The sequence below is a fragment of the Trichoderma ghanense genome (assembly GCF_004382785.1).
Source record: "Trichoderma ghanense strain CCMA-1212 chromosome Unknown scaffold_4, whole genome shotgun sequence".
Classification (NCBI taxonomy): Eukaryota; Fungi; Ascomycota; class Sordariomycetes; order Hypocreales; family Hypocreaceae; genus Trichoderma; species Trichoderma ghanense.
The window spans coordinates 1487022-1505967 of NW_027395667.1; the positions used below are offsets into that span (position 1 = coordinate 1487022).

General features: G+C 55.0%; 6 protein-coding genes across 6 annotated transcripts; 4 read left to right on the forward strand and 2 right to left on the reverse strand.

Annotated features, from left to right (window-relative positions):
* Window positions 1–1460: 1460 nt before the first annotated feature.
* Window positions 1461–2353, forward strand: CCMA1212_004654 (uncharacterized protein; the record flags this gene model as incomplete). The annotated part of the gene is made up of 4 exons (XM_073701951.1): window positions 1461–1464; window positions 1640–1743; window positions 1845–1916; window positions 2105–2353. The coding sequence occupies 4 exons, from the start codon at window positions 1461–1463 to the stop codon at window positions 2351–2353; spliced, it is 429 nt and encodes a 142-aa protein (XP_073559313.1).
* Window positions 2354–4958: 2605 nt separating this feature from the next.
* CCMA1212_004655 (KH domain-containing protein) lies at window positions 4959–8723 on the forward strand (the record flags this gene model as incomplete). The annotated part of the gene is made up of 7 exons (XM_073701952.1): window positions 4959–4966; window positions 5362–5932; window positions 6010–6279; window positions 6342–7116; window positions 7190–7432; window positions 7513–7634; window positions 7701–8723. 7 exons carry the CDS (start codon window positions 4959–4961, stop codon window positions 8721–8723), a joined length of 3012 nt encoding a protein of 1003 aa, XP_073559918.1.
* Window positions 8724–9815: 1092 nt separating this feature from the next.
* On the reverse strand, window positions 9816–11844 carry CCMA1212_004656 (Putative mitochondrial ATP-dependent helicase irc3; the record flags this gene model as incomplete). The annotated part of the gene is made up of 2 exons (XM_073701953.1): window positions 9816–11570; window positions 11617–11844. The coding sequence occupies 2 exons, from the start codon at window positions 11842–11844 to the stop codon at window positions 9816–9818; spliced, it is 1983 nt and encodes a 660-aa protein (XP_073559315.1).
* A 377-nt stretch (window positions 11845–12221) lies between these two features.
* Window positions 12222–14195, forward strand: CCMA1212_004657 (uncharacterized protein; the record flags this gene model as incomplete). Its single annotated transcript, XM_073701954.1, has 1 exon — window positions 12222–14195. The coding sequence occupies one exon, from the start codon at window positions 12222–12224 to the stop codon at window positions 14193–14195; it is 1974 nt and encodes a 657-aa protein (XP_073559314.1).
* Window positions 14196–14381: 186 nt separating this feature from the next.
* On the reverse strand, window positions 14382–15316 carry CCMA1212_004658 (Chromatin modification-related protein EAF7; the record flags this gene model as incomplete). Its single annotated transcript, XM_073701955.1, has 2 exons — window positions 14382–15022; window positions 15097–15316. 2 exons carry the CDS (start codon window positions 15314–15316, stop codon window positions 14382–14384), a joined length of 861 nt encoding a protein of 286 aa, XP_073559629.1.
* A 511-nt stretch (window positions 15317–15827) lies between these two features.
* Window positions 15828–18827, forward strand: CCMA1212_004659 (uncharacterized protein; the record flags this gene model as incomplete). The annotated part of the gene is made up of 2 exons (XM_073701956.1): window positions 15828–15951; window positions 16018–18827. 2 exons carry the CDS (start codon window positions 15828–15830, stop codon window positions 18825–18827), a joined length of 2934 nt encoding a protein of 977 aa, XP_073559628.1.
* Window positions 18828–18946: the final 119 nt, after the last annotated feature.

The following is an 18946-nucleotide window of genomic DNA, read 5'->3' on the forward strand; positions in this document are numbered from 1 at the left end:
ACGTCACGACCGTTTGACCTCGGAAGATCAAAACGAGCATAAAGCTGCTTGCTGCCTTGTCCGCTTTGTCTGCAATGGCAGTTCGGGAGGGGCTCAAACTCAATTCACCAGCCACGGCTGTGGGCGTTGAATAGGTACAGCTTCTTCATGTTCTCAACAAACGGGCGCTACCCACCAGTTTACGAAACTGCTTTCGTTATACCGAGGCGTACGTTGCCTCTGACGAGGTATGTAAGTTGTTAGAATCTGAAGGACGGCCGGATGGGACGGATGGCTAGACAACCAAAGAGGCTCCCAAGCTTTTCAACGGCGCTTCACACGCACAACGGCATTGGCTTGCTGCGAGGAGAAGAAGCCGTGCTAGTTGCGTTAGCAGCCGCGAGCCCTCCGGAGTTCGTCATTTCTCTCTCTCTAGTCTATGACGATCCTGTCCTTTTAGACTACTAATTCTGGTAGAGAGAGGTTAATGTGAATCTAGCGGTGCGTCAGAATGGGGAAAAAATGAGACTTCCGGCCCCAGAGACATACTTGGCATTAGAGTTGCGGAATGGAAGGGAGGCCACAGGATTGAGCGTCTGGTGGCCGGGTGGCGGCGCGGAGCTTTGCTGTACATACAAGTGCCTGATAAGAAATTGAAAGAGGTAATTGAGCTGAAGCGACAATGGACGTGGGCGCCAAAGCGAGGAACAGCCGGTCGAGGCATCTCATTGTTGCATGAAGCCCGGAATAGGTAGCCAGTCGCACAGAGTACTACTTACCTGGTGTGCCCGACAGTAGCAGTTTGTAGTGCTACTACCTGCCTACCAGTTGCCGTTGGGATCTAATGAAACCTGCGAAAAACGCACCCGGTAAGCACGCAGCCTCTTCAAAAGCAACCCGCGCTATCTTGGGCCCGTCACAGCTCGAGGATGCAGAACGTATGTACGTAGTGTAGCAGACGACACCATCATCTTGGACCGGCCCGTGTGTGGTCGAGTCGAGGAGGCGCTGTGGGAGCTGCCCAAACCAGCTTGCCAGCCAAGAGACCATCCGCGGGCACGATTGGGCCGCGGCAGAATCCCCTAGGCGAGAATGCGGGTTGCATCGTCGTGGAACAGTCAAATCAAGCTTGACGCAGATACGCCCGCATCTCCAGGTGGCCAGTTTCTCACAGTGGCGGCGGTAATTTTGAGACACGGCACGCTTTCCGGGGGGCTAGGCCATTTGCAGAGCGTCGAGGATTGAGAGGTCGTCGAAGGTAACGGCCACGGCAAGGAGTAGTAACAGCCAGCCTCTCAACTCCGTTTGTAGCGACATTGGATGCAAGGTGCCGCAACATAAGCTATCTCGTACTCATTTGTGCTGCTCGTACAAGGACGAAGTTAGCAGGTATGCACTGGCCCTGGCATCGCACAAGCGATGGCAGAGAGAGAATGCCTGCACTTCGTACCTGTAGCAACCCACATCGAGCACCGATGGTAATGGGTAGGACGGCGATTGGCAGCTGCGTATTGCACAGAGCAAACGACCACGTCCTCTGCATCTGCGGCTGCATTTGCATGCCGTGCGAGCCTCGTGAGTGCGATTTGATTTTGCTCTTGAACTGCATGCCGTATGCGCTCGATTACGGAGTCGTACATTATTATGTATGTAGTTTCAGGGGCTTCACACACGTGCATCGAATCGACGCAAAGAGGCAGGATGGAACTTGACAAACCCCGCGATGAATCCCGCGACGCCGAGCTGTTCGTCGTCCTGTATCAGGTAAGTAGTAATATATACCGGCCTCTACCGAGACAGGCGATATTCGCAAGAAGCCGTTTGGAACCTCTTCTCGCGCCGCCAACATGTAGGTACATATACAGCCACTCGCTTGGACGGGCGAGCCCTCCTCAACGACCCTCGTGTCGCTGCGGAACAGAAAGCTTGGTTGGTTGGTACGTGCCCCTCTCCCGCACATACCTGTACGGAGTCGTCGCACCGCCGTCATGATTTGCTGCTGCTGGCAGTGGGGCTGGCTGCATTGTCGCTGAACCTGAAGATCTTGCCGTCGATCCCACGGCTTGTACGAAATGATGTGCTGTAGCATGGTGAGAGGCAGAAGGTTGGCCCAGCCACCCAACAGCGCTTGGAAGTCTCGGCGCTGGAGACCATCAACAAGGCTTGTTCAGGCATGGGCACGAATACATCGCTCCGTATGAAGTCGTGCTGGGTGACACATGCCGACGGCATTGGCAGAATCGGCAAGCAGCCAAGCGGCTGGTGCTTTGCAACGGATGATCTGGTCGATCCAGAGTGGCTACTGCTGGACGAGGCCCTGCACAAGCTTGCGTGTGCCATTGAGCAGACAAGCAGGCCAAGCCAGGCAAGCTAGGCTAGGGGGGGGGGGGGGGGGGGGGGGGGGGGGGGGGGGGGGGGGGGGGGGGGGGGGGGGGGGGGGGGGGGGGGGGGGGGGTGGACACGGCGGTGGAGTCCGGGATCGAGAGCATTTTGTGCCCTTGCCTTGCTGGTATGGTGTGTGCAGGCGGCAGACGAAGCAGACGAAGCAAGCTGCGGGTGGGTTTTGCTTCGGTGGTGGGCTCGCCTAGCCGGGCATCTGATCTTTCCGCAAACACGGCAAACGCTAGAAGGAATAGAAGCAAGTGGAAGAGAAAAAAAGAGCCGGAAGAGGAAGAGGAATCTGATGATGATGATGATGACAAAGGAGAGGAGAGAAAGATTCACGATACAGCCTCTTTCCGCCATCAACACTAGCCTTGTCAACGTCGGCGCGGGGGAAGAGCCGAGGCTTCCTTGGAAGGCTGTTGTTTACTTTTCTGCGGCTGCGACAAGTCGCACGCCATCGACTGATGATTAGCAGCAAACACGTGCCAAACGGCTTGGGGATGCCCAAGATACAGAAGTGGTTTGGCAGCGAAGCCATCCTGCAGACAACGGCATCTCGTTGGTCATCTCCAGGCGGGACCAGCCAGTTGAAGAGGCAGAAGCTGTCGCGAGTCTGCACCCTTCCATGGTACCTGACACGAGAGGTTGGGAGAGCGGCTAACAGAGTTTCTGCGGCTGTTCAACAGCTGCTCCATGGAGAGTTGCGCGGCGGCATGATGGCGATGTTTGGCTCATCAGAGTTGAAGTATATAAGGTACTTCTTTTTGTTTCCGATGCAACTGAGGCCATGCGACTTCCTTATTGCCATCGCTGAACCTTGCACTCCCATTGATCCTGCCGTGAGTTGCAGTCCCCTCCGGTACTTTGTGCCTGGTAGAGGCTACATTGATGCCTTGCCTGGCCCGCCTGTCAAAGTGCCGGTGGCTTGGAACTGAAGCTAAGGTCTCACCAGGAGAATGTCTTTGTCAGTGAGGGCGGAGCAGCCCAACATCATCAAAGTTGATTTTGACGAGTTAAATCGACTCTCGCTCCGTACCGTCCGTGTGCTTCAACTCACAACTCGGGACTGTCTACTCTACCTCCTTACAGTAATACGAGTACCTCTGCCGAAGCTACGGTACTTGTAACTTACCTTACTTGGATGGCCCCCGGTGCAGACCCCGGCCAAGCGCTGGCGTAGGTACTTCGTACCTGGCACCAGAGACTGCGCCCCACTGCCGAGCGTCGAATCGTGGGCACAGGCTCAAGGTCGTTGGCGGGCTTGCGATTGGTTTGGCGAGGCAATGAGGAGTCAGGTGTGGGCGCATTTTGCAAAAGCCCGGCACAAAGCTCAAGCATCGCTGGATTCTGGGCCCGTTGTTGGCGCTCTGGCCCTGTGCAGGTGATGCGACACGGCGGCCTGTCATTCATCAGCCTGTGCGTCCGGTTCTCACTGCCAGTTAGCCGGTACATGTAAGCGAACGCGCATGTACCTGAATGTACGAGACGAGTCGAATGCCTAACACGGGCCTTGCCTCTGTTGGTGCAAAGCCCGGCGCGGTGCATAAGGTACCCTCTAACAGTAAGTATTACCTTATCGGCTCTGCTGCCACCCGGTGGCCCTGCGAGACGCGAGGGAGAGCTCTCGAGGTTGGTTAAGGCGATACCTACTATTACCTACCTTACTTAGGTAGGTACTCTTACCAGATCACATCTCCCCAACATCCATTGGCACCCTCCAGCTGCAGTCAAGTTTCTGGTACATGTAAGGTAGGTGTGATGTACGCTTACTCAGTCGGTTCATACCCGTACCAGGTGCAGCTGCAACCTGACCTGCTCCCGTCTTACTGCGTCAAACTGTCTGTGTGGTGCCAGTGCAGCATTATGGGGCATCTTCGAGTCGATGGTGATGGCGTACCGAGTCCATACCTCCCTGGGTACAGGTATGTATTCAGCGTACGAAAGACAGGGTGCAGACGACAAAAAAAAGAGCGTCCCGGCAGCACTCCCGTTTACACTTGTATCATGTAAATGCAGTAGGGCTCCATCCTTTGATTGTTGTGCTCACAACATGCTGTCCTTCGTACGAGTCGGTTCCTTGCTTTTCCGCAGGCAGGGAGCTCGGCTTGGATCAGCTGTGTATGCAATCCATATAGTGAGGGGCGTTGGCTTTTGTGTGTCCTCTGTATGGATTTGTGAACGAAAAAGGCCTCTCTGGGATGTTAGTGGTGCGAGAGGGATCCTTGCGAGTACACAGCCTGGTTGGGCCTGGGATGGTCCCCTGTCGGATCTTCTGGCTCCCACAAAGCCCGATGTTAGGGAGTACTAGTAGCTTGATGAATCAACAGCGCCAGTACCTGAGCGATTTGAGGTGTTGTGAGGTTTCAAATATCCTTTGTGATCTGTGTTTCGGAATGTCGGACTTGGCCAAGATCCACGATTCTGAGGTCCATGTTGCTCGTTTGAAGTCCGTCGTTTGCTGCGCCGATTCCGCTAATGACTCCAACCGTGGCGTACGTACCGCACTAACACGCCCGCGGTACCTGTACCGGGCACCAAGTACTACGGCGCCACGTACCGCCCATCCGGAACTTGTACTGCGGACTTCCAGTGATATGCTGCTGTTCATCAGCCCGGTCGAGGCCCCCCCAAAAATCCCACACACAGACGGCCTGGAGCCACTGCCACTCGCCTGACTAAAACACCAAATCCCCGGCCCTCTCAACTGCTCCGTACCCTCTTTTCTGCTCTCTCTACCTTGCCCTACCGTGCCTTTGCCCTCCACCCTTCTCCAACTCCCACCTTTCCCCCCCTCTGGTCCTCAACGTCCTTCTCGAGATACCTGGAAAAGGCCTGCATCGCCGGCGCTTCTTTCCCTTTCCTTTCTTCTTCTTCACTTCTCTCGTCGTCTTTTTCTTGTTCTTTTCTTTTTCTTCTCTCCCCTCCCGAATCGATACCCCTTGCTCTTCGAATCCTCCGCCCGGCCGTCGATTCCCTGCCGACCCAGTCAGTACCCAGGCAGCTGGCCGCCGAGTCTTCTTGTCCTCACCATCGCGAGACCGTTCGACCCTCCGCAGCCTGTCGGTCCTCAACCAACATGAATAAGCTGGCAAACATGCGCCACTGGTCCGAAAGGATGAGCCCAAACTTCGGCATGGGCCGACCCAGCGTCCCCATGAACAGCCTGAGCAAGAACGTCTCTCAACCGGGTCTTCCTCTGACGTCTCCCGCCCCCGATGCCACGATACACTACTCGTTCAACATCCCCTTCGCCTCCGATCTCGTCGGCCCCAATACTGAAGACATCCTCCACGCCACTACCGACGCCGTACTCAGATGGACGCACCCCGAGGATGCACCGGATGACGTCCAGGTCCACGAGCTCCCTGTCCACGCCCAGAATCTGGCAAACCTGCGCGCCCTCTGTGCGGATTTGTCCAGCGGACCGCTGCCTATCGAGGCCCAAGTTCTCGTCTCGTCCCCCAAGAACGGCAAGAGCCAGCAGATCACCACGGTCTGCCTCACGGGTACCCCGGACCTGGTCAACAAGAGCCGGGAGACCATCCTGAACGAGATTCCCATATCCATGGTATGCCTCAACCCTTTCCCGCCCGGCAGCCCTTGCCTGATGTCGCTACAATGTGTTAACACTGGGCCGAAATGCAGCGATGTACCACGATTGACGTTGAAGGAAGCTTGGTCTGTGACCTGAGCGCTGGTGTGCTCAAGAAGCCCGTCCTCGAGACTCTAGACTCAATCTCTAGCTACTGCGGCGTCGACATCTTTCTCCTCGGACCAAAACTGACCCCCGTGGTGGATGGCATGCTAGGCGATTCCGAGATGCGAATGGATCAACGCTGGAGAGTCGCCATCTACGGTGATATCTTGTCCTCTGAACATGCAAAGGCTCGGGTCCTCATCCAGATCGACTCTTGGGTTTGTGTTCCCCGCCCGTCATACGCGGATTGTGCTTGTATACATGTCCTAACATCGCTCAGCTTGGCCGTGTAGTGGACGTCACCAAGATCGAATTGCCGTTCCAGCAAGTCGTCTGTGGGCGGCATCGCAAGAACATCAAGCTCATTGAATCGTCGACCGGGACAGCCATCTATTTCCCTCCCATGTTCTCGCAGATGTACCGATACTGCCCGCCCAAAGCAAATCGCCGCGACCCCTCGGACATCTACATCACTGGCGAGACTCCCCAGGCCATCGAAATGGCCAAGCAGAAGCTTCACGACACAGTCTCTCGCATCCGCCTCTTCTGCAAAGATGTCAACATTCCACCAGCCAAGTTGGACAATATTCTGCTGGGACGCCTCGATAAAGTCCGCAAGATCCTCGAGGCAAACGCAACGTACATCATGCTTCCTCCATTGGCGTGCCAGCGTCCGGTGGTTAGAGTCCACGGAACCGAAGGCCTGCCTGTTGAACGCACTGTCCGGGAACTCATGTCTCTGGCTGGCCAGTTTTATGGCGCCGGATGGTATGTTCAACAGCCGGATCCCAGGAATCTCCCCGCTCCTCATGAAATCTACCCCATGCTCGCCGACATCTGCGCCAACTCCGACGCCGAAGTGTCCTTTGACAAGGCAAGCTTTTCCGTGACTGGTTCCGATGATTCTGTAAAGTCTGCCCTGGCTACCATCTCCCAGCTGAAGTTTGCAACCCTCTCTCAGTATCAGATCCGTGTCAAGATAGAGCTAGCCAACGAGCACAAGGAGTTTGTGAGTGGTAAGAAGAACGGCAAGATCAACAAGATCATGGGACAGAGTACGTCATCCCCAATCCTCTTGGAATGATTCGCTGCGGGTCAATGTCAACTAACGATTTTCCCGCTCTTTAGGCAACGTACAGATCATCTTTGATGGCTTCAACGAGTACAACTTCAACATTGATGTCATGGCGGCCAGCTACGATTCTATGAAACAAGGTCTGACCTTGGTTGAACAGGAGATGCCGGCTTCAATCTCTTTCCATGTCCCTGACCAGTATCACAAGCGCATCATTGGCATCGGCGGTCAGCACATTCAGCGTATCATGAAGAAGCACTCTGTCTTTGTCAAGTTCTCCAATGCTATGGACAGAGGTAAGAAGAGCAGCTGTGCGAGAGAAGAACCTTTTCCCTTCCATGATCGGATCAGGAGATGGCTGACAATGACATTGCAGGGGGGATGGGTCGCGAGGACGATGACATCAAAGTCGACAATGTCATTTGCCGTACTCCGGCACGCAATGCCCAGAATCTCGATGCCGTTAAGAACGAGATTCTTGAAATGGTTGACCGAGCAGTACGTGTGGCCCCGGAATTATCCAATGGGAGATCCTCTGTTGACTGACATCAAACTCTGCATCAGGATTCCGAGTATACGTCTCAGATTGTCAATGTTGATCGGCTGTACCACCGCGAGTTGATTGCTCGCCTTTCGGAGATTGACGAGCTCGAGCAAAAGTACAACTGCAAGATCAACTTTCCCAGCACTGAGCAGGCGAGTGACGAGGTCACCGTTACTGGTCCTCAGTGGCAGGTACCTCATTGCGTCGACGAGTTTCTCGGCATGGTTCCAGACAAACATGAGCTGGTGCTTGCTCGCAACGCAAAGTTGATCAAGTTTCTCGAGTCTCCTGAGTTTGCGCATGATCTTGTCCCCAAGCTGAAGAGCCAGTACGAGGTGGAAGTTACCGTCCATCAGAACCCTGACGAGACTACCGAGGATGGCTCTCCCACCGCGACTCTCGTCTGGGGTTTCACGCGCAACAATGCTGGAGGTCTCCGGGACGCGATTGATTTCTTGCTTGCGCAGTTTGCCACGGCAAACGTTGAGACCGACATCGTCAAGGGCTCTATCCCGCGTCCCAAGTCTGATTCGTTTGAAGATACGCTTCAGTACTTTGACTCGAAGCTCCTTCAGCATGCGCCCGCTTCGGCGGCCGGCGACTCTCCCATCAAGAATGCCTTCAACGCCGACATTGCCCGAGAGCGTAGCAGCATACTTGATCGACTCAGGAGGCCTGGCAGCATGACGTCCATTTCCTCGTTCCTGGATCGCAGAAAGAACAGCTCGCACTCGGCCACCAGCAGCTTCTTCAAGGGCTCTGCGAACGTCTCCAAGTCGTCGCTCATCTCTATCGAGTCCACCCGCAGCTTCAACGCCGACCGCAACCCCTGGAACGATAGTGGCGTGAATCTCGCCGACGACGAGAACCCCTGGGCTCGCCCAGTCAGCAACCACCACTTCGACAGCAAGCTGTCCATCCCCCACCCCAAAGACATGATGGCTTCTCGCCACGCTACCCGCGCGTCTGGTGATAGCGGGAGACCTTCTACTTCACACTCTATGAATTCAGGATACCCCGGCCCCATTGGGCCTTTCCGTTAGACTTTGCCGAATTAGACCCCCCGCAACACACGAATACCCCGGCTGGATATACCCCTGGAGCGCCCAAAGATTGCATCATATTCAGGCATTGATTCCCTGGAGATGTTGGTGCGCTCCCCTTTGTTTCTTATCGATTGGTGTCGATTGCACTCTCCTGTTTCCCCTTTCTTGATTAGGTTTCATTTCGTCGTCTTTGTTTGTTCGTACCTTGTTTCGTTTCTATTTTGTTTTCTCGTCTCTTTGCCGTCGAACGCCCTGTCTTTTTACGATTCATCCGCTGTTCGTTGCATTCCGGAATGTCTATCTTGATGACTGACACTCGCTTTTATACCCATTTGAACGTCTTAGACGTCCAAGATAAAAATTCTTGCGAAGAAAATACCCCCCCCCCCCTAAGAGCTGGAGCTGAAGAATCTAGTTTGCAAGATGGATGATTTTTGGGGCTTCCGGTGAAGTCTTGCGAAATGAGCATCATCGATGACAGAAGTCGATGTCGTCGGAGAGCAGCGAGCGTCAACACACGCGGAGGAAGGCAAGAGCATCAAGATTTGCGTGTGTCGTTAACTTTCTTTCACACCAAGGGGACCGTCAGATACTGTTTGTTTTGTTGTTTTTACAAGACAAGAGTGCCGGCGGTTCCTTGTTTGAGACTTTGGATTCTGCTCTGGGGCTGCGGAAATAGGGGGAAGGGTGTGCAAAAGTGTCTTCACACAAATGTACGGTTACGATCTGTTGAATGGAAAGACGCATGATACCCACGCCACGCTACGCGGTATTGCCAAACCGCGCCCTCGTGATCATCTTGACGCAGCCTCTTGAACTGTGAGAGGGCTCCGAAGGCCGATTGGGAGTTCATTACTTCTCTCTGCAAGTTTGCACTGCCGTAATTTGATTTCTATTCTGCAGAGTGTTGTTTCTACCGATGTTGAGAGGATATCTTGATTCCCGTAACCCTACTTGCAGCCCATCCATATCTTGCGTAACGATACATGTCCCATATAGTTCTTTCCCTCGAATCAAACCGTCCTTATAACTCCAGGATATGCAATGTTTCCACGCCAAAATCGACCACCACGTCGGAGGAGGTAGTTCTCAAGCCGACAAGGGCCCGACCCTTACGTGCTCCCTGTCCCGCCTCGTCTCGAGCGAGTACCTCGTCCTCTCCCGCCTCCGCTGCTCCGCCTCCATACGCGCAAACTGCCCGCGCGCCCCGTGCTTCAGCTTCGTAATCATGTCCGCCGCCTTGCCCTTTGTCAGCTCCGCGGACGTCAGGGGCCTGCTCTTGCCGCGCAGCTTGTTGATGAAATCCACCTGGCCCTGCGTCGGCGGCAGCCTCCTCCACGACTGGTGCCGGTGGATGAAGGTGTGCGGGAACGCGCTGGCGGCGTAGCTGTCCGCGCCGTGGACCGCGTCGTTGAACGTCGCCGCCTTGAGGATTTCGCGCGGCGCGGCATACGGAGACTTGGCGGCGCCGGGGGGGAGGGCCCTGACCTCGAGGGCGTGGTACGTCGGTTCCGAGGAGCCCTTTTGCTCGGGCAGGCGCTCTATTCGGATGTACGAGCCGCTCGGGGCGGAGAGGACGAAGCGCTCGGGGCCGACCTGGACCCATGCGTACTGGCTGATGGCGCGGATGTGCCTCTCGCCAGAGGTGTCTGCGATGAGGTCCAGGACGGAGGAGTAGTCTGTGAAGGTGACTGCTGGAGGAGGGCCTGAAGTGGCACCTGAAGAATCCCCCTGTTGCTGCTCTGCTTCTGCTGCTTTCAGGTCCTTGATCTTCCTCAGGTCATCGACAGAGGCCTTTTCCACCAATTCGTTCGGGTCGAGGCCGAACAGCGTTGGTGTCGTGACGATGCCCGTCTCGAGGCTGGAAACCATGTCGATGATGTGGCAGTTCTTCTTGTCCGGATGTAGTCTCATGCCTCTTCCAATCATCTGCACCAGGAGGTTGCGCGATCTCGTCGGTCTAGCCAACACTATGCAGTCAATGTTGGGAATGTCAGTACCCTCGGTAAAGACGCCGCAGTTGACGAGTACAGGAAACTCCCGCTTCTTGAAGGCCTCGAGGATGGCGCTCCGCTCGATCTTGGGCGTCTCACCGGTGACGTATCTGGCGTCAAAGCCGTGCTCGCGGAATTTCCTCGTCAGGCCCGAGACGTGCGCGAGATCGACGCAGAACACCAGCGTCGATTTGCGATCCGGGGCTTTGGCCATCCAGCTGCGGACCGTGATGTCGTTGATGGTGTCGGTGTTGACGACTTTGGAGAGTTCTCCCGTCTGAAAGTCGCCGAAAGCGCCGCTTTTAACTTTGGATAAGTTGGCGGAGGATTCGACCGTCGTGAAGACGACATCTGACAGCCACTTGTCCGAGATCATGTCTACATAGTCCTTGTGGTAGACAATCTCGTCGATGGCGGCGCCGAGCTTAACTCCGTCGAAGCGGGAAAATGTAGCCGAAACTCCTACCAGAATAGGTGAGTTGTGTCGCTTCTCATCGAGACCGAAATGCTTCAAGGTCCTGAGGTAACCCGGCGCAACGATGTGGTGGGCCTCGTCAACAAGGACGAGTTTAAACCTTGAGGGATCGTACTTGTCGAGCCGATCCCTCGAGGTGATGCTTTGGACGCTTGCAATGGTAATGTCCGCCGTGCCAGAAGCATGGAGAAAGCCCATTTCAATCTCAATCTTCTTGTCCGGATACGCTAGCTGGCAGTGCTTGGCAGCCTGCTCGACCAACTCACGGCGATGAGCCAGGATGAGAGTTTGGTTCCCCTCTTTGACGCGGTCGTGAACCCTCTCAATGAGCTGAGTGAAGATGACCTGTTTCGCAGTGAGATTAGCAACGCCTTCCTTCACATCACACACGACGAGAGATAAGGAGAGGGAAGTGAATTACTGTTTTACCGCTCCCAGTGGCCAAAGATATGCCAACTCGCTTGTGCCCCCGCTTAAGGGACAAGAGTACGGATTTGATGCATTCTTGCTGATAGTCTCGAAGCTTCAGCTTATTGCTGAGAGCAGCAGTGGCCGCATATTTGCGCAGCTGGTTGGTCAAAGTCGAGCTTTGGAGGACGCCGGTCCCAGCATCAGGACGAAAGAGACGTCTCAGGAGGGTTTGTAGCATTGCACATGGTAATGCTATGAGAATGACGGATTCCTCTATGTGAGGGTGTTGGATGAAAATCCGGGCAAAGAAAACAGGACTGGATGCGATGCAGGATTTGGTGTAAGTTTTGCCTTATGTAAGTAAGGCAATTTTTCATTAGTAGCCACTGTGGCGTCTGTCGACCACTGGAGTCGTGTGAATATGGCTGACTCAGCGACAGCTGCAAAACTGCAGCTCTGCAGCTTTCACCTTTTCAGAGCTTCAAGGCAATGCGAGGATGATATCAAATCCAACGCCAATTCTTCCCTAGGCTCAATCCGTGGTCCTAACTTGGTCACTGCTACAATGTCCTCTCATCTCAGTTCAACTATCAACGCCCCAGTGACCGTAGGACCATGGACCAAGATTCTGACTCCTCATATCAAGAACCCGATGCTGCCGTCAGCCCACCGACAAAGATCAAGGTGGAGAGGGATACCGAAGAGATTGTGGAAGCCGATCTGAGCACTGGATGCGAAGAATATGGCGAGCCAGCCGGTGAAGGAAGTGACTACGCCGAAGAAGATGAGGACGAGGACAAGGACGAGGACGATGCCTCCTCGGCAGCAGAAAGCCAAGACCTACGATCCCCGTTGAAGCGACCCTTGGACGACGCCACAGCGGTATACCGGCCGTTCAAACGACAGAGATCCGAGCTCAACTTTGGGTACCTGGAGCTTCTCAACGAAGAGATTCAGGATGCTGCGCAGCGGATCTCGTTCGGTGACCAGGATCCCCTTCCGGCCAGTCAGTTAGGACTCACAGCCTGGTCCCCACTAGAGAAGCAGAGCTTTTTCGAAGCCGTAGCACGCCTCGGAAAACATGATCTGCCTGGAATTGCCGCCAAAGTCGGGAGCAAAAGCGTGGCAGAGGTCAGCCAGTACCTGATGCATCTCCAGGACGCCTGCGAATCGAGGCGCCAGCAAGTGTCCCGGTCCATTCTGGAGCTTGCGGAGTATCCCGCTGCTGTCGAGATCAGCCAGCAGTGCTGCCACGCCCAGGAGGAGGCTGCCGATGAAATCTCCCTCAAGCAGGAAGTGCGCGAGGAGATGAGGGAACAGAGCCGGTGGGGAGACATCTGGGACGTTACCCCAAAGGTTGCCAAGAAGTTGAGCAGAGATGTTCATCTTCATGGCCAGGACGCAAACGTCTCCAGCAATGTGCCTCAGTTTGCCCAGCTCTTTCATTTATCGAAGTGGCTGGAGCTTTCGGCGCGCATGTTCATGAACTCTTCAGTTCCCGCCAACAACTGGAATTCGATCGATGAGGATCCTCCGTCCATGTGGGCTACGACGTTTGATGATTTCTACTCGTTGGCCGTGTCCATCACCCGAAGGCTTGTTCAGACAACGCTGTTCATGGCCATGTCCAGGATCAGATCTAAGACCGCCATTGGCTGGAAAATCAGAGACATGGTACTACCGCAGGATGTCGAGGCAGCCATCTCATCCCTGAATATGGCTTTCAAGTCGAATGAAGCATGGATCGGCAGTGCTCGTAGACTACGTCTCGACGTATACGAAGACCCCCCAGAAGGAGAGGAAGATCATGATGAGGACCATATGACCTATGAGGAAGTGGAACGAGCCTTGTCAGATGGGTTGGCGTCCGGATCACAGCAGTCGGCGCAGCCAAATTCCCCCTTGTTAACCCAGCTCAGCCACTCCGAGGATGAAGAAGACATGTTCTCGGAAGCTTCCGCCGGCTCGAGCAGATCAGTATCCCCCACCGATGAAGAGGAGCGAGAGGTCGACATGGAAACAAGGGAAGTCTTGGAGTCCACAATCGGGGACATACGGCCAGATAAAGCTACGAGAAAGGCTCTGAGGGCGTGCATAGCCACGGACCGACTGAAAGAGAGGCAAGCCGAGGAAGCTGATCAGCATGCCAGCTATAAAGCTGAGGTCGAGATGTGGAATCTGTTGCAGAAGAAGCCGCCAATGGACCTACCTAAGAAACAGGATCCTGGTCCACCGCGGCGTTCGGCCCAGAGCATGGATAACTTCTTCCCCAGTGGTCGAGATTGGGCGCGCAAGCTACTCTACTACAGCGAGTGGGAAACGCTGCCGCAGCCCGAAGCAGAGCCGGAGCTAGGGTTGAAGGAGGAAGAGGATGTGGTGATGAAACAGGAGGAAGAGGCTGGAGAGGAAGGAGGAGACGAAGCAGAGGAGGAGGCAGAGGAGGAGGCAGAGGAGGAGGCAGAGGAGGAGGTAGAGGAAGAGGCAGAGGAGAGGGTTCAAGAGGATGACAAAGATGGAGGTAAAGAAGAGGAATCTGGTGAGAAGCAAGGACAGGATGAAGATGGACATGAGGATGAGAGTGATGTATGACGGAGAATCATAAAGGGATAAACTCGAGATCGACACAGTAGATGTGGGCAGATACTAATCCTAAACATTAATAGCAGTGTATTCAAAAGAACACTTCGACACTCGGGTATCTTGACTCCAATCTAAGCCGCCATGACCAGCCCACAGATGCCATTTGAACCACCCAGCAGCCTATCCGACGCTTGATTAGCCCCCTCTGCCTCTGCCTCTCCTGCCCCGTCCACGGCCTCTCCCACGGCCTCTGCCGGGCCCTCCTCTTGATGGTTTCGGAGCAGGCGAACCGCTCTCCGCGCTTTCACTATCACTCTCTTCCGAACCAGACTCATCTTCCTCCTCAGACTCATCTTCATCCTCCTCAGAGTTTTCCACCACCCTTTCCTTCTCGGCTTTGGACTGGCTGGCCGCCCTCTTGCGGCCTCTTGTGCCCTTGGTCGGCTTCAGCGCCGGGGACGCGGCAGCACTGCTCTCGGCGCCTTCCACAGAGGCTCCCCTCGTCTTCGGTGCGGTACTGGCCCGCTGGCGCTTCTGTTCAGGCGGAGGGGAGAGGTCCAGCTGGGGAGGAGACGTGGGCGCCTCGCTCGGGTCGGCAACGGCGCGCTGCAGCATCATCTCGCCAAACTCGTTGAATGGGAGGGAGAACTCGACGTATTTATCGTCGGTCTCGTCGTCGTCAAAGTACTCCCGCTCGTCAATCAGGTCGAGGTCGTAGTATGTGCGCAGCTTCTCCCAAATGTGGGGGATGCGCGTGTGGCGATGGATGTCGGGGTCGATGCCGTGATTGCGCAAGTGCTCGGATATTGCTATCATCCGAAAATGCTTGTGCATTCCTATGGCGAGGAATACCTATCAGCAGAGGTTCACACAGCGTTTTGCGCAGCTCCAGCAGGATGGCGCAACGAACCGGCAGGCTTCCAGCGAATGACGCCTTTGAATAGCGAAGAGATCTGATCGTCTGTCCAAAGGCTGTCGTACGGGGTGACGGGTATTATGGGCTTGAATGCCGAAGAAAGAAAGCCTGGAGTCGCGCTTGGCCGTGGTGTATCAACGTCCATGACGCTGTCTTCTCTGATCGTGGTGGGTGTTGAAGACACCTGGAGGCGCGAGCGCTTCTTGGGAGGCATTGTGCCGCGGATTCGAGGCGAGTAGAGAGAATGCGAGTTGAGGAGGATATAGGAGAAGGAAGAGTTCAACTGCAATGCCGACAGTGGTAGCGATGGTCGGGGATAGGCTGACGTGCGCTCGGTGATGATGCGTGATGAGTGTTTGGCAGAGGCCGCGAAAAAGCAAAATAGCATTGATAGATGGATCGACGAGTTCATTTGAGCATGAGATCATTGATCGCTAGCAGTTACAGTACAGGTAGCTATGAGGCCGCTAACCCGCTAACCTACAGGGCGGGGCGCACGCTGACAGGCCGCCTTAGCAGGTCAAGATTAGTGCATGGAAGGGCACAGCTTCCTCCTTATCGACAAAAGGAGTCTCAACTTGGAGAACATCGCGTCTCAACCACTCCGTTCCATAAGGCGCCTCCTCTGGAGTTTGGCTCGATTCACCAACAACACGAATGGCCTCCTGTGGCGCGTCTGCCGGATCGTGTCCTCTATGCATCTGTCGCTGAACCTTCTGTGAGCCATGGCCAGCGATGGCTCCGAGGATTATGTCTTTGCCATTCCCAACTTCTGGCCGCCATCGAAGCTGCTGGACTCGGGGGCAGAGGCCCCGTCTGCTGGCAGCTTCTTTTCTACCAATCTCACAAGTGAGCAATTGGCTCTCGACCTGTCTTCTTTCAGTTGCTCACGCGTTTTGCTCCGTTCACCGCCAGATGCCTTGTCAAATCCAGATGCCCGGGATCCCTTTGCGCTCGATCCCATAACACCAACACACGATGGCTTCTTCAAGCTGCTGCCAATCTCCCCAGATGCTTCTGAGACTGCCGACAAAGATGATGCGACTGTTGCTCCGGAGCCTACGAAGGAGGCTGAAAAGCCATCCGATCAATCCTCCTCCGCAGACTTCGACAGCAACGACGATGAAGACGGATCCGATCTATGGCTAGAGCCCAAGCTACCCGTCAAACCGAAGCCCCCTTTTCGATCGTGGAACGGCTTCTACTCCGGCCATGCATCCACGACTCACAAGCCAATGATGGTCACAGAGGCCGGCCCGGCTGCCTACGACGCCCTGTTAAGCTCCTCAAACGACCCGCTGAAGCTCAGGAATGTCGGCGTTCCTGTTGTCGACACGAAAACATACCTGTCCTCCTTACTAGCTTTAGCGCTCGGTGGAGAGTCTGTTCTTTTTACACGGAAAGATGGGACGCAGGGCCTCAAGCCTGCGCTTCCCAAGATGAGAGCATCTGGGTATTCAGATCATGTCCTACAAGCCCTCGAGAACAAGTGCCTCAGGTGTGGAAGCACCTTGGTAGGGCTGCGCTCTTTCGCGCAAACCGTATACTCGGAACATACGAGCCGGTGCGGTGTGGCCCTCGCCAGCACTGTCAGCCAAGTTCTGCAGGTTGTCCAAGAATGGGTGGCCTTTAATGGCCGAAACCCTCGCTCGCTTCTACGTCTCCAGTCCACTGTCAACTCCGTGGTGGCTATTCTGCGACCCTTCAAGGCACTCACGTCACAGTTGCGCCATGGTCTTACGGACGAAGACATTCTGAATCTCGTCTTTCATCAAGCCTATACGGTGGATAGCAACGAGGAGTATCTCCGTCAGATCATGCGAGAGGTGCTGCGGAGGGTCTCCGGGCCCTGGATCGAGTTTCTCGAAGAGTGGATAGGGACCAGGCGCGAGCAGGGACTGCCCTTCACTAAGGCCAATCTTGGAGAAAGCAAAGGATTTGTCAAGGTTGAGGCCCGGGCCTTTCGGGATGATTTTGGCCGGGAGCTATCAGAGGTCGACTATGTCTTGGACTCGAGCAAGATGCCGCGATTTATGCCCGACGATGTGACGGAGACAATCTTCGAGACTGGGCGCAACCTGCGGTTTATCCGCTCTTTCCATGAGGACCATCCCCTCGCTCAGCAGGATGTCATTGCGTCTAGCGATCCTCCTCGAGCCAAGTGGCTCTATGACTGGGACGCCATATTGCGCCTCGAGAGCCGCGCCGTTGCGTATCGCGACTGTCTGGCCGCAGCCATCCAATCGAGCCGTTCTGGCTACGCTTTCGACCCCATGGAGATGTCCCTTCATTCGGCACCCGAAAAGCCAGGTTCCATACTTACCTTCTTCGGACTGGATTCAACCGGCATGGAGGAGCGCATTGCCGCTTCGATCGAGCAGTTTGCTCAGCCAGTTTCCACGCACGACGCAGAGGATCCCCTTAGCAGGATCGTGCGAGATAGACTCTGTGGAACGCATGCATCCGCTATCGAGCTTTCCAATTCCACTCCACACTGGTCCCTGCTTCCTGTTCTCTCCTTTGGCGTTATTGCGTCGGCACAGGCCCAAGTGGTCAATAAGGAGACACTCAGGCTTCTTTTCACAGCACACAATCTGCGAGATCATCTCAACCTGCAGCGGGAATTTCAGCTTCTTGGGAACGGCAATCTATGTAGCCGCCTCTCTCATGCTCTATTCGATCCCGAGTTGGAATCGGCAAGCACGCGATCAGGGGTCGCAAAGAGCAGCGTCATGGGATTGCGGCTAGGGGGGCGTGATAATTGGCCGCCAGCAAGTTCAGAGCTGCGACTAGCACTGATGGGTATACTCTCCGACTGCTACAATGCTAGTCAAGACGGGAAGAAGGCCGAACGGACTGAGTACATATTCGACAAGAATCTCTCCGACTTGCCAGGCGACCTGAGCTTCGCTCTGAGAGACCTGACAGAGGAGGAGATTGAAAAATGCATGGATCCTGACTCCCTCGAAGCACTGGACTTTCTACGCTTATCCTACACGGCACCGCCGCAGCTGAGCCCCATCATCACACCGTTGAACCTGCTGCAGTACGACTACATCTTCAAACTCCTGTTACGAGTCCTGCGAATGACGTTTGTTGTCAACCAGCTGTTCCGCGACTCCAACTGCTTGGCCCGCGAATGGGAAGATCCCGGTGACGCAACGCTCCGCTTCGTCAGAGAAGCGCAGCATTTTGTTTCCAGTGTATCGGCGTATTTTCTCGACACGGGCATCTCCGTTCCCTGGCAGGTGTTTGAGAAGAAACTAGACAAGATTGAGCTAGATCTGCACCGGCCAAGCACGAGCAGCTCATCGGAAGAGATCCAGAGCCCCGACAAGCTACAGGAGCTCCATTCGCTCGTCCTAGATCGAATCATGCTCGCCCTGTTTTTGCGAAAGAAGCAGCAGCCAGTGTTGAAACTGCTGGAGGACATTTTCAACACCATCTTGCGATTTGCAAAGAGCCTGAGGCTGAGGCGGCTGGGGGTCAGGGAGGCAGGTGCAAGAGCAGAGCCGGAGCCGTCAGCGCTGTACGCAGAATTCAAGAGGAAAGTGCAAATATTTATCACGGTCTGCCGCAGCCTTTCGGAAAAGGCCCGTCGCACGGACGGAAAGAGAGGGAGAGAAGACAGGATATTCAAGGAGCAATACGGGACTGGGGACGATAGCATGGTTGCCCAGCTCCTGGTCAAGCTGGACATGTGTGATTACTACCTCAAGCGGTAGTCTGAAGTTGATTTGGGGAATGGCGATGAAATAAGCTGTAAAACAATTGCCATGACTTATGAACAGTTAATGATAATCAAACCATTGATATCTGAGGGATGGCTGCTCTGTGTCTGTCT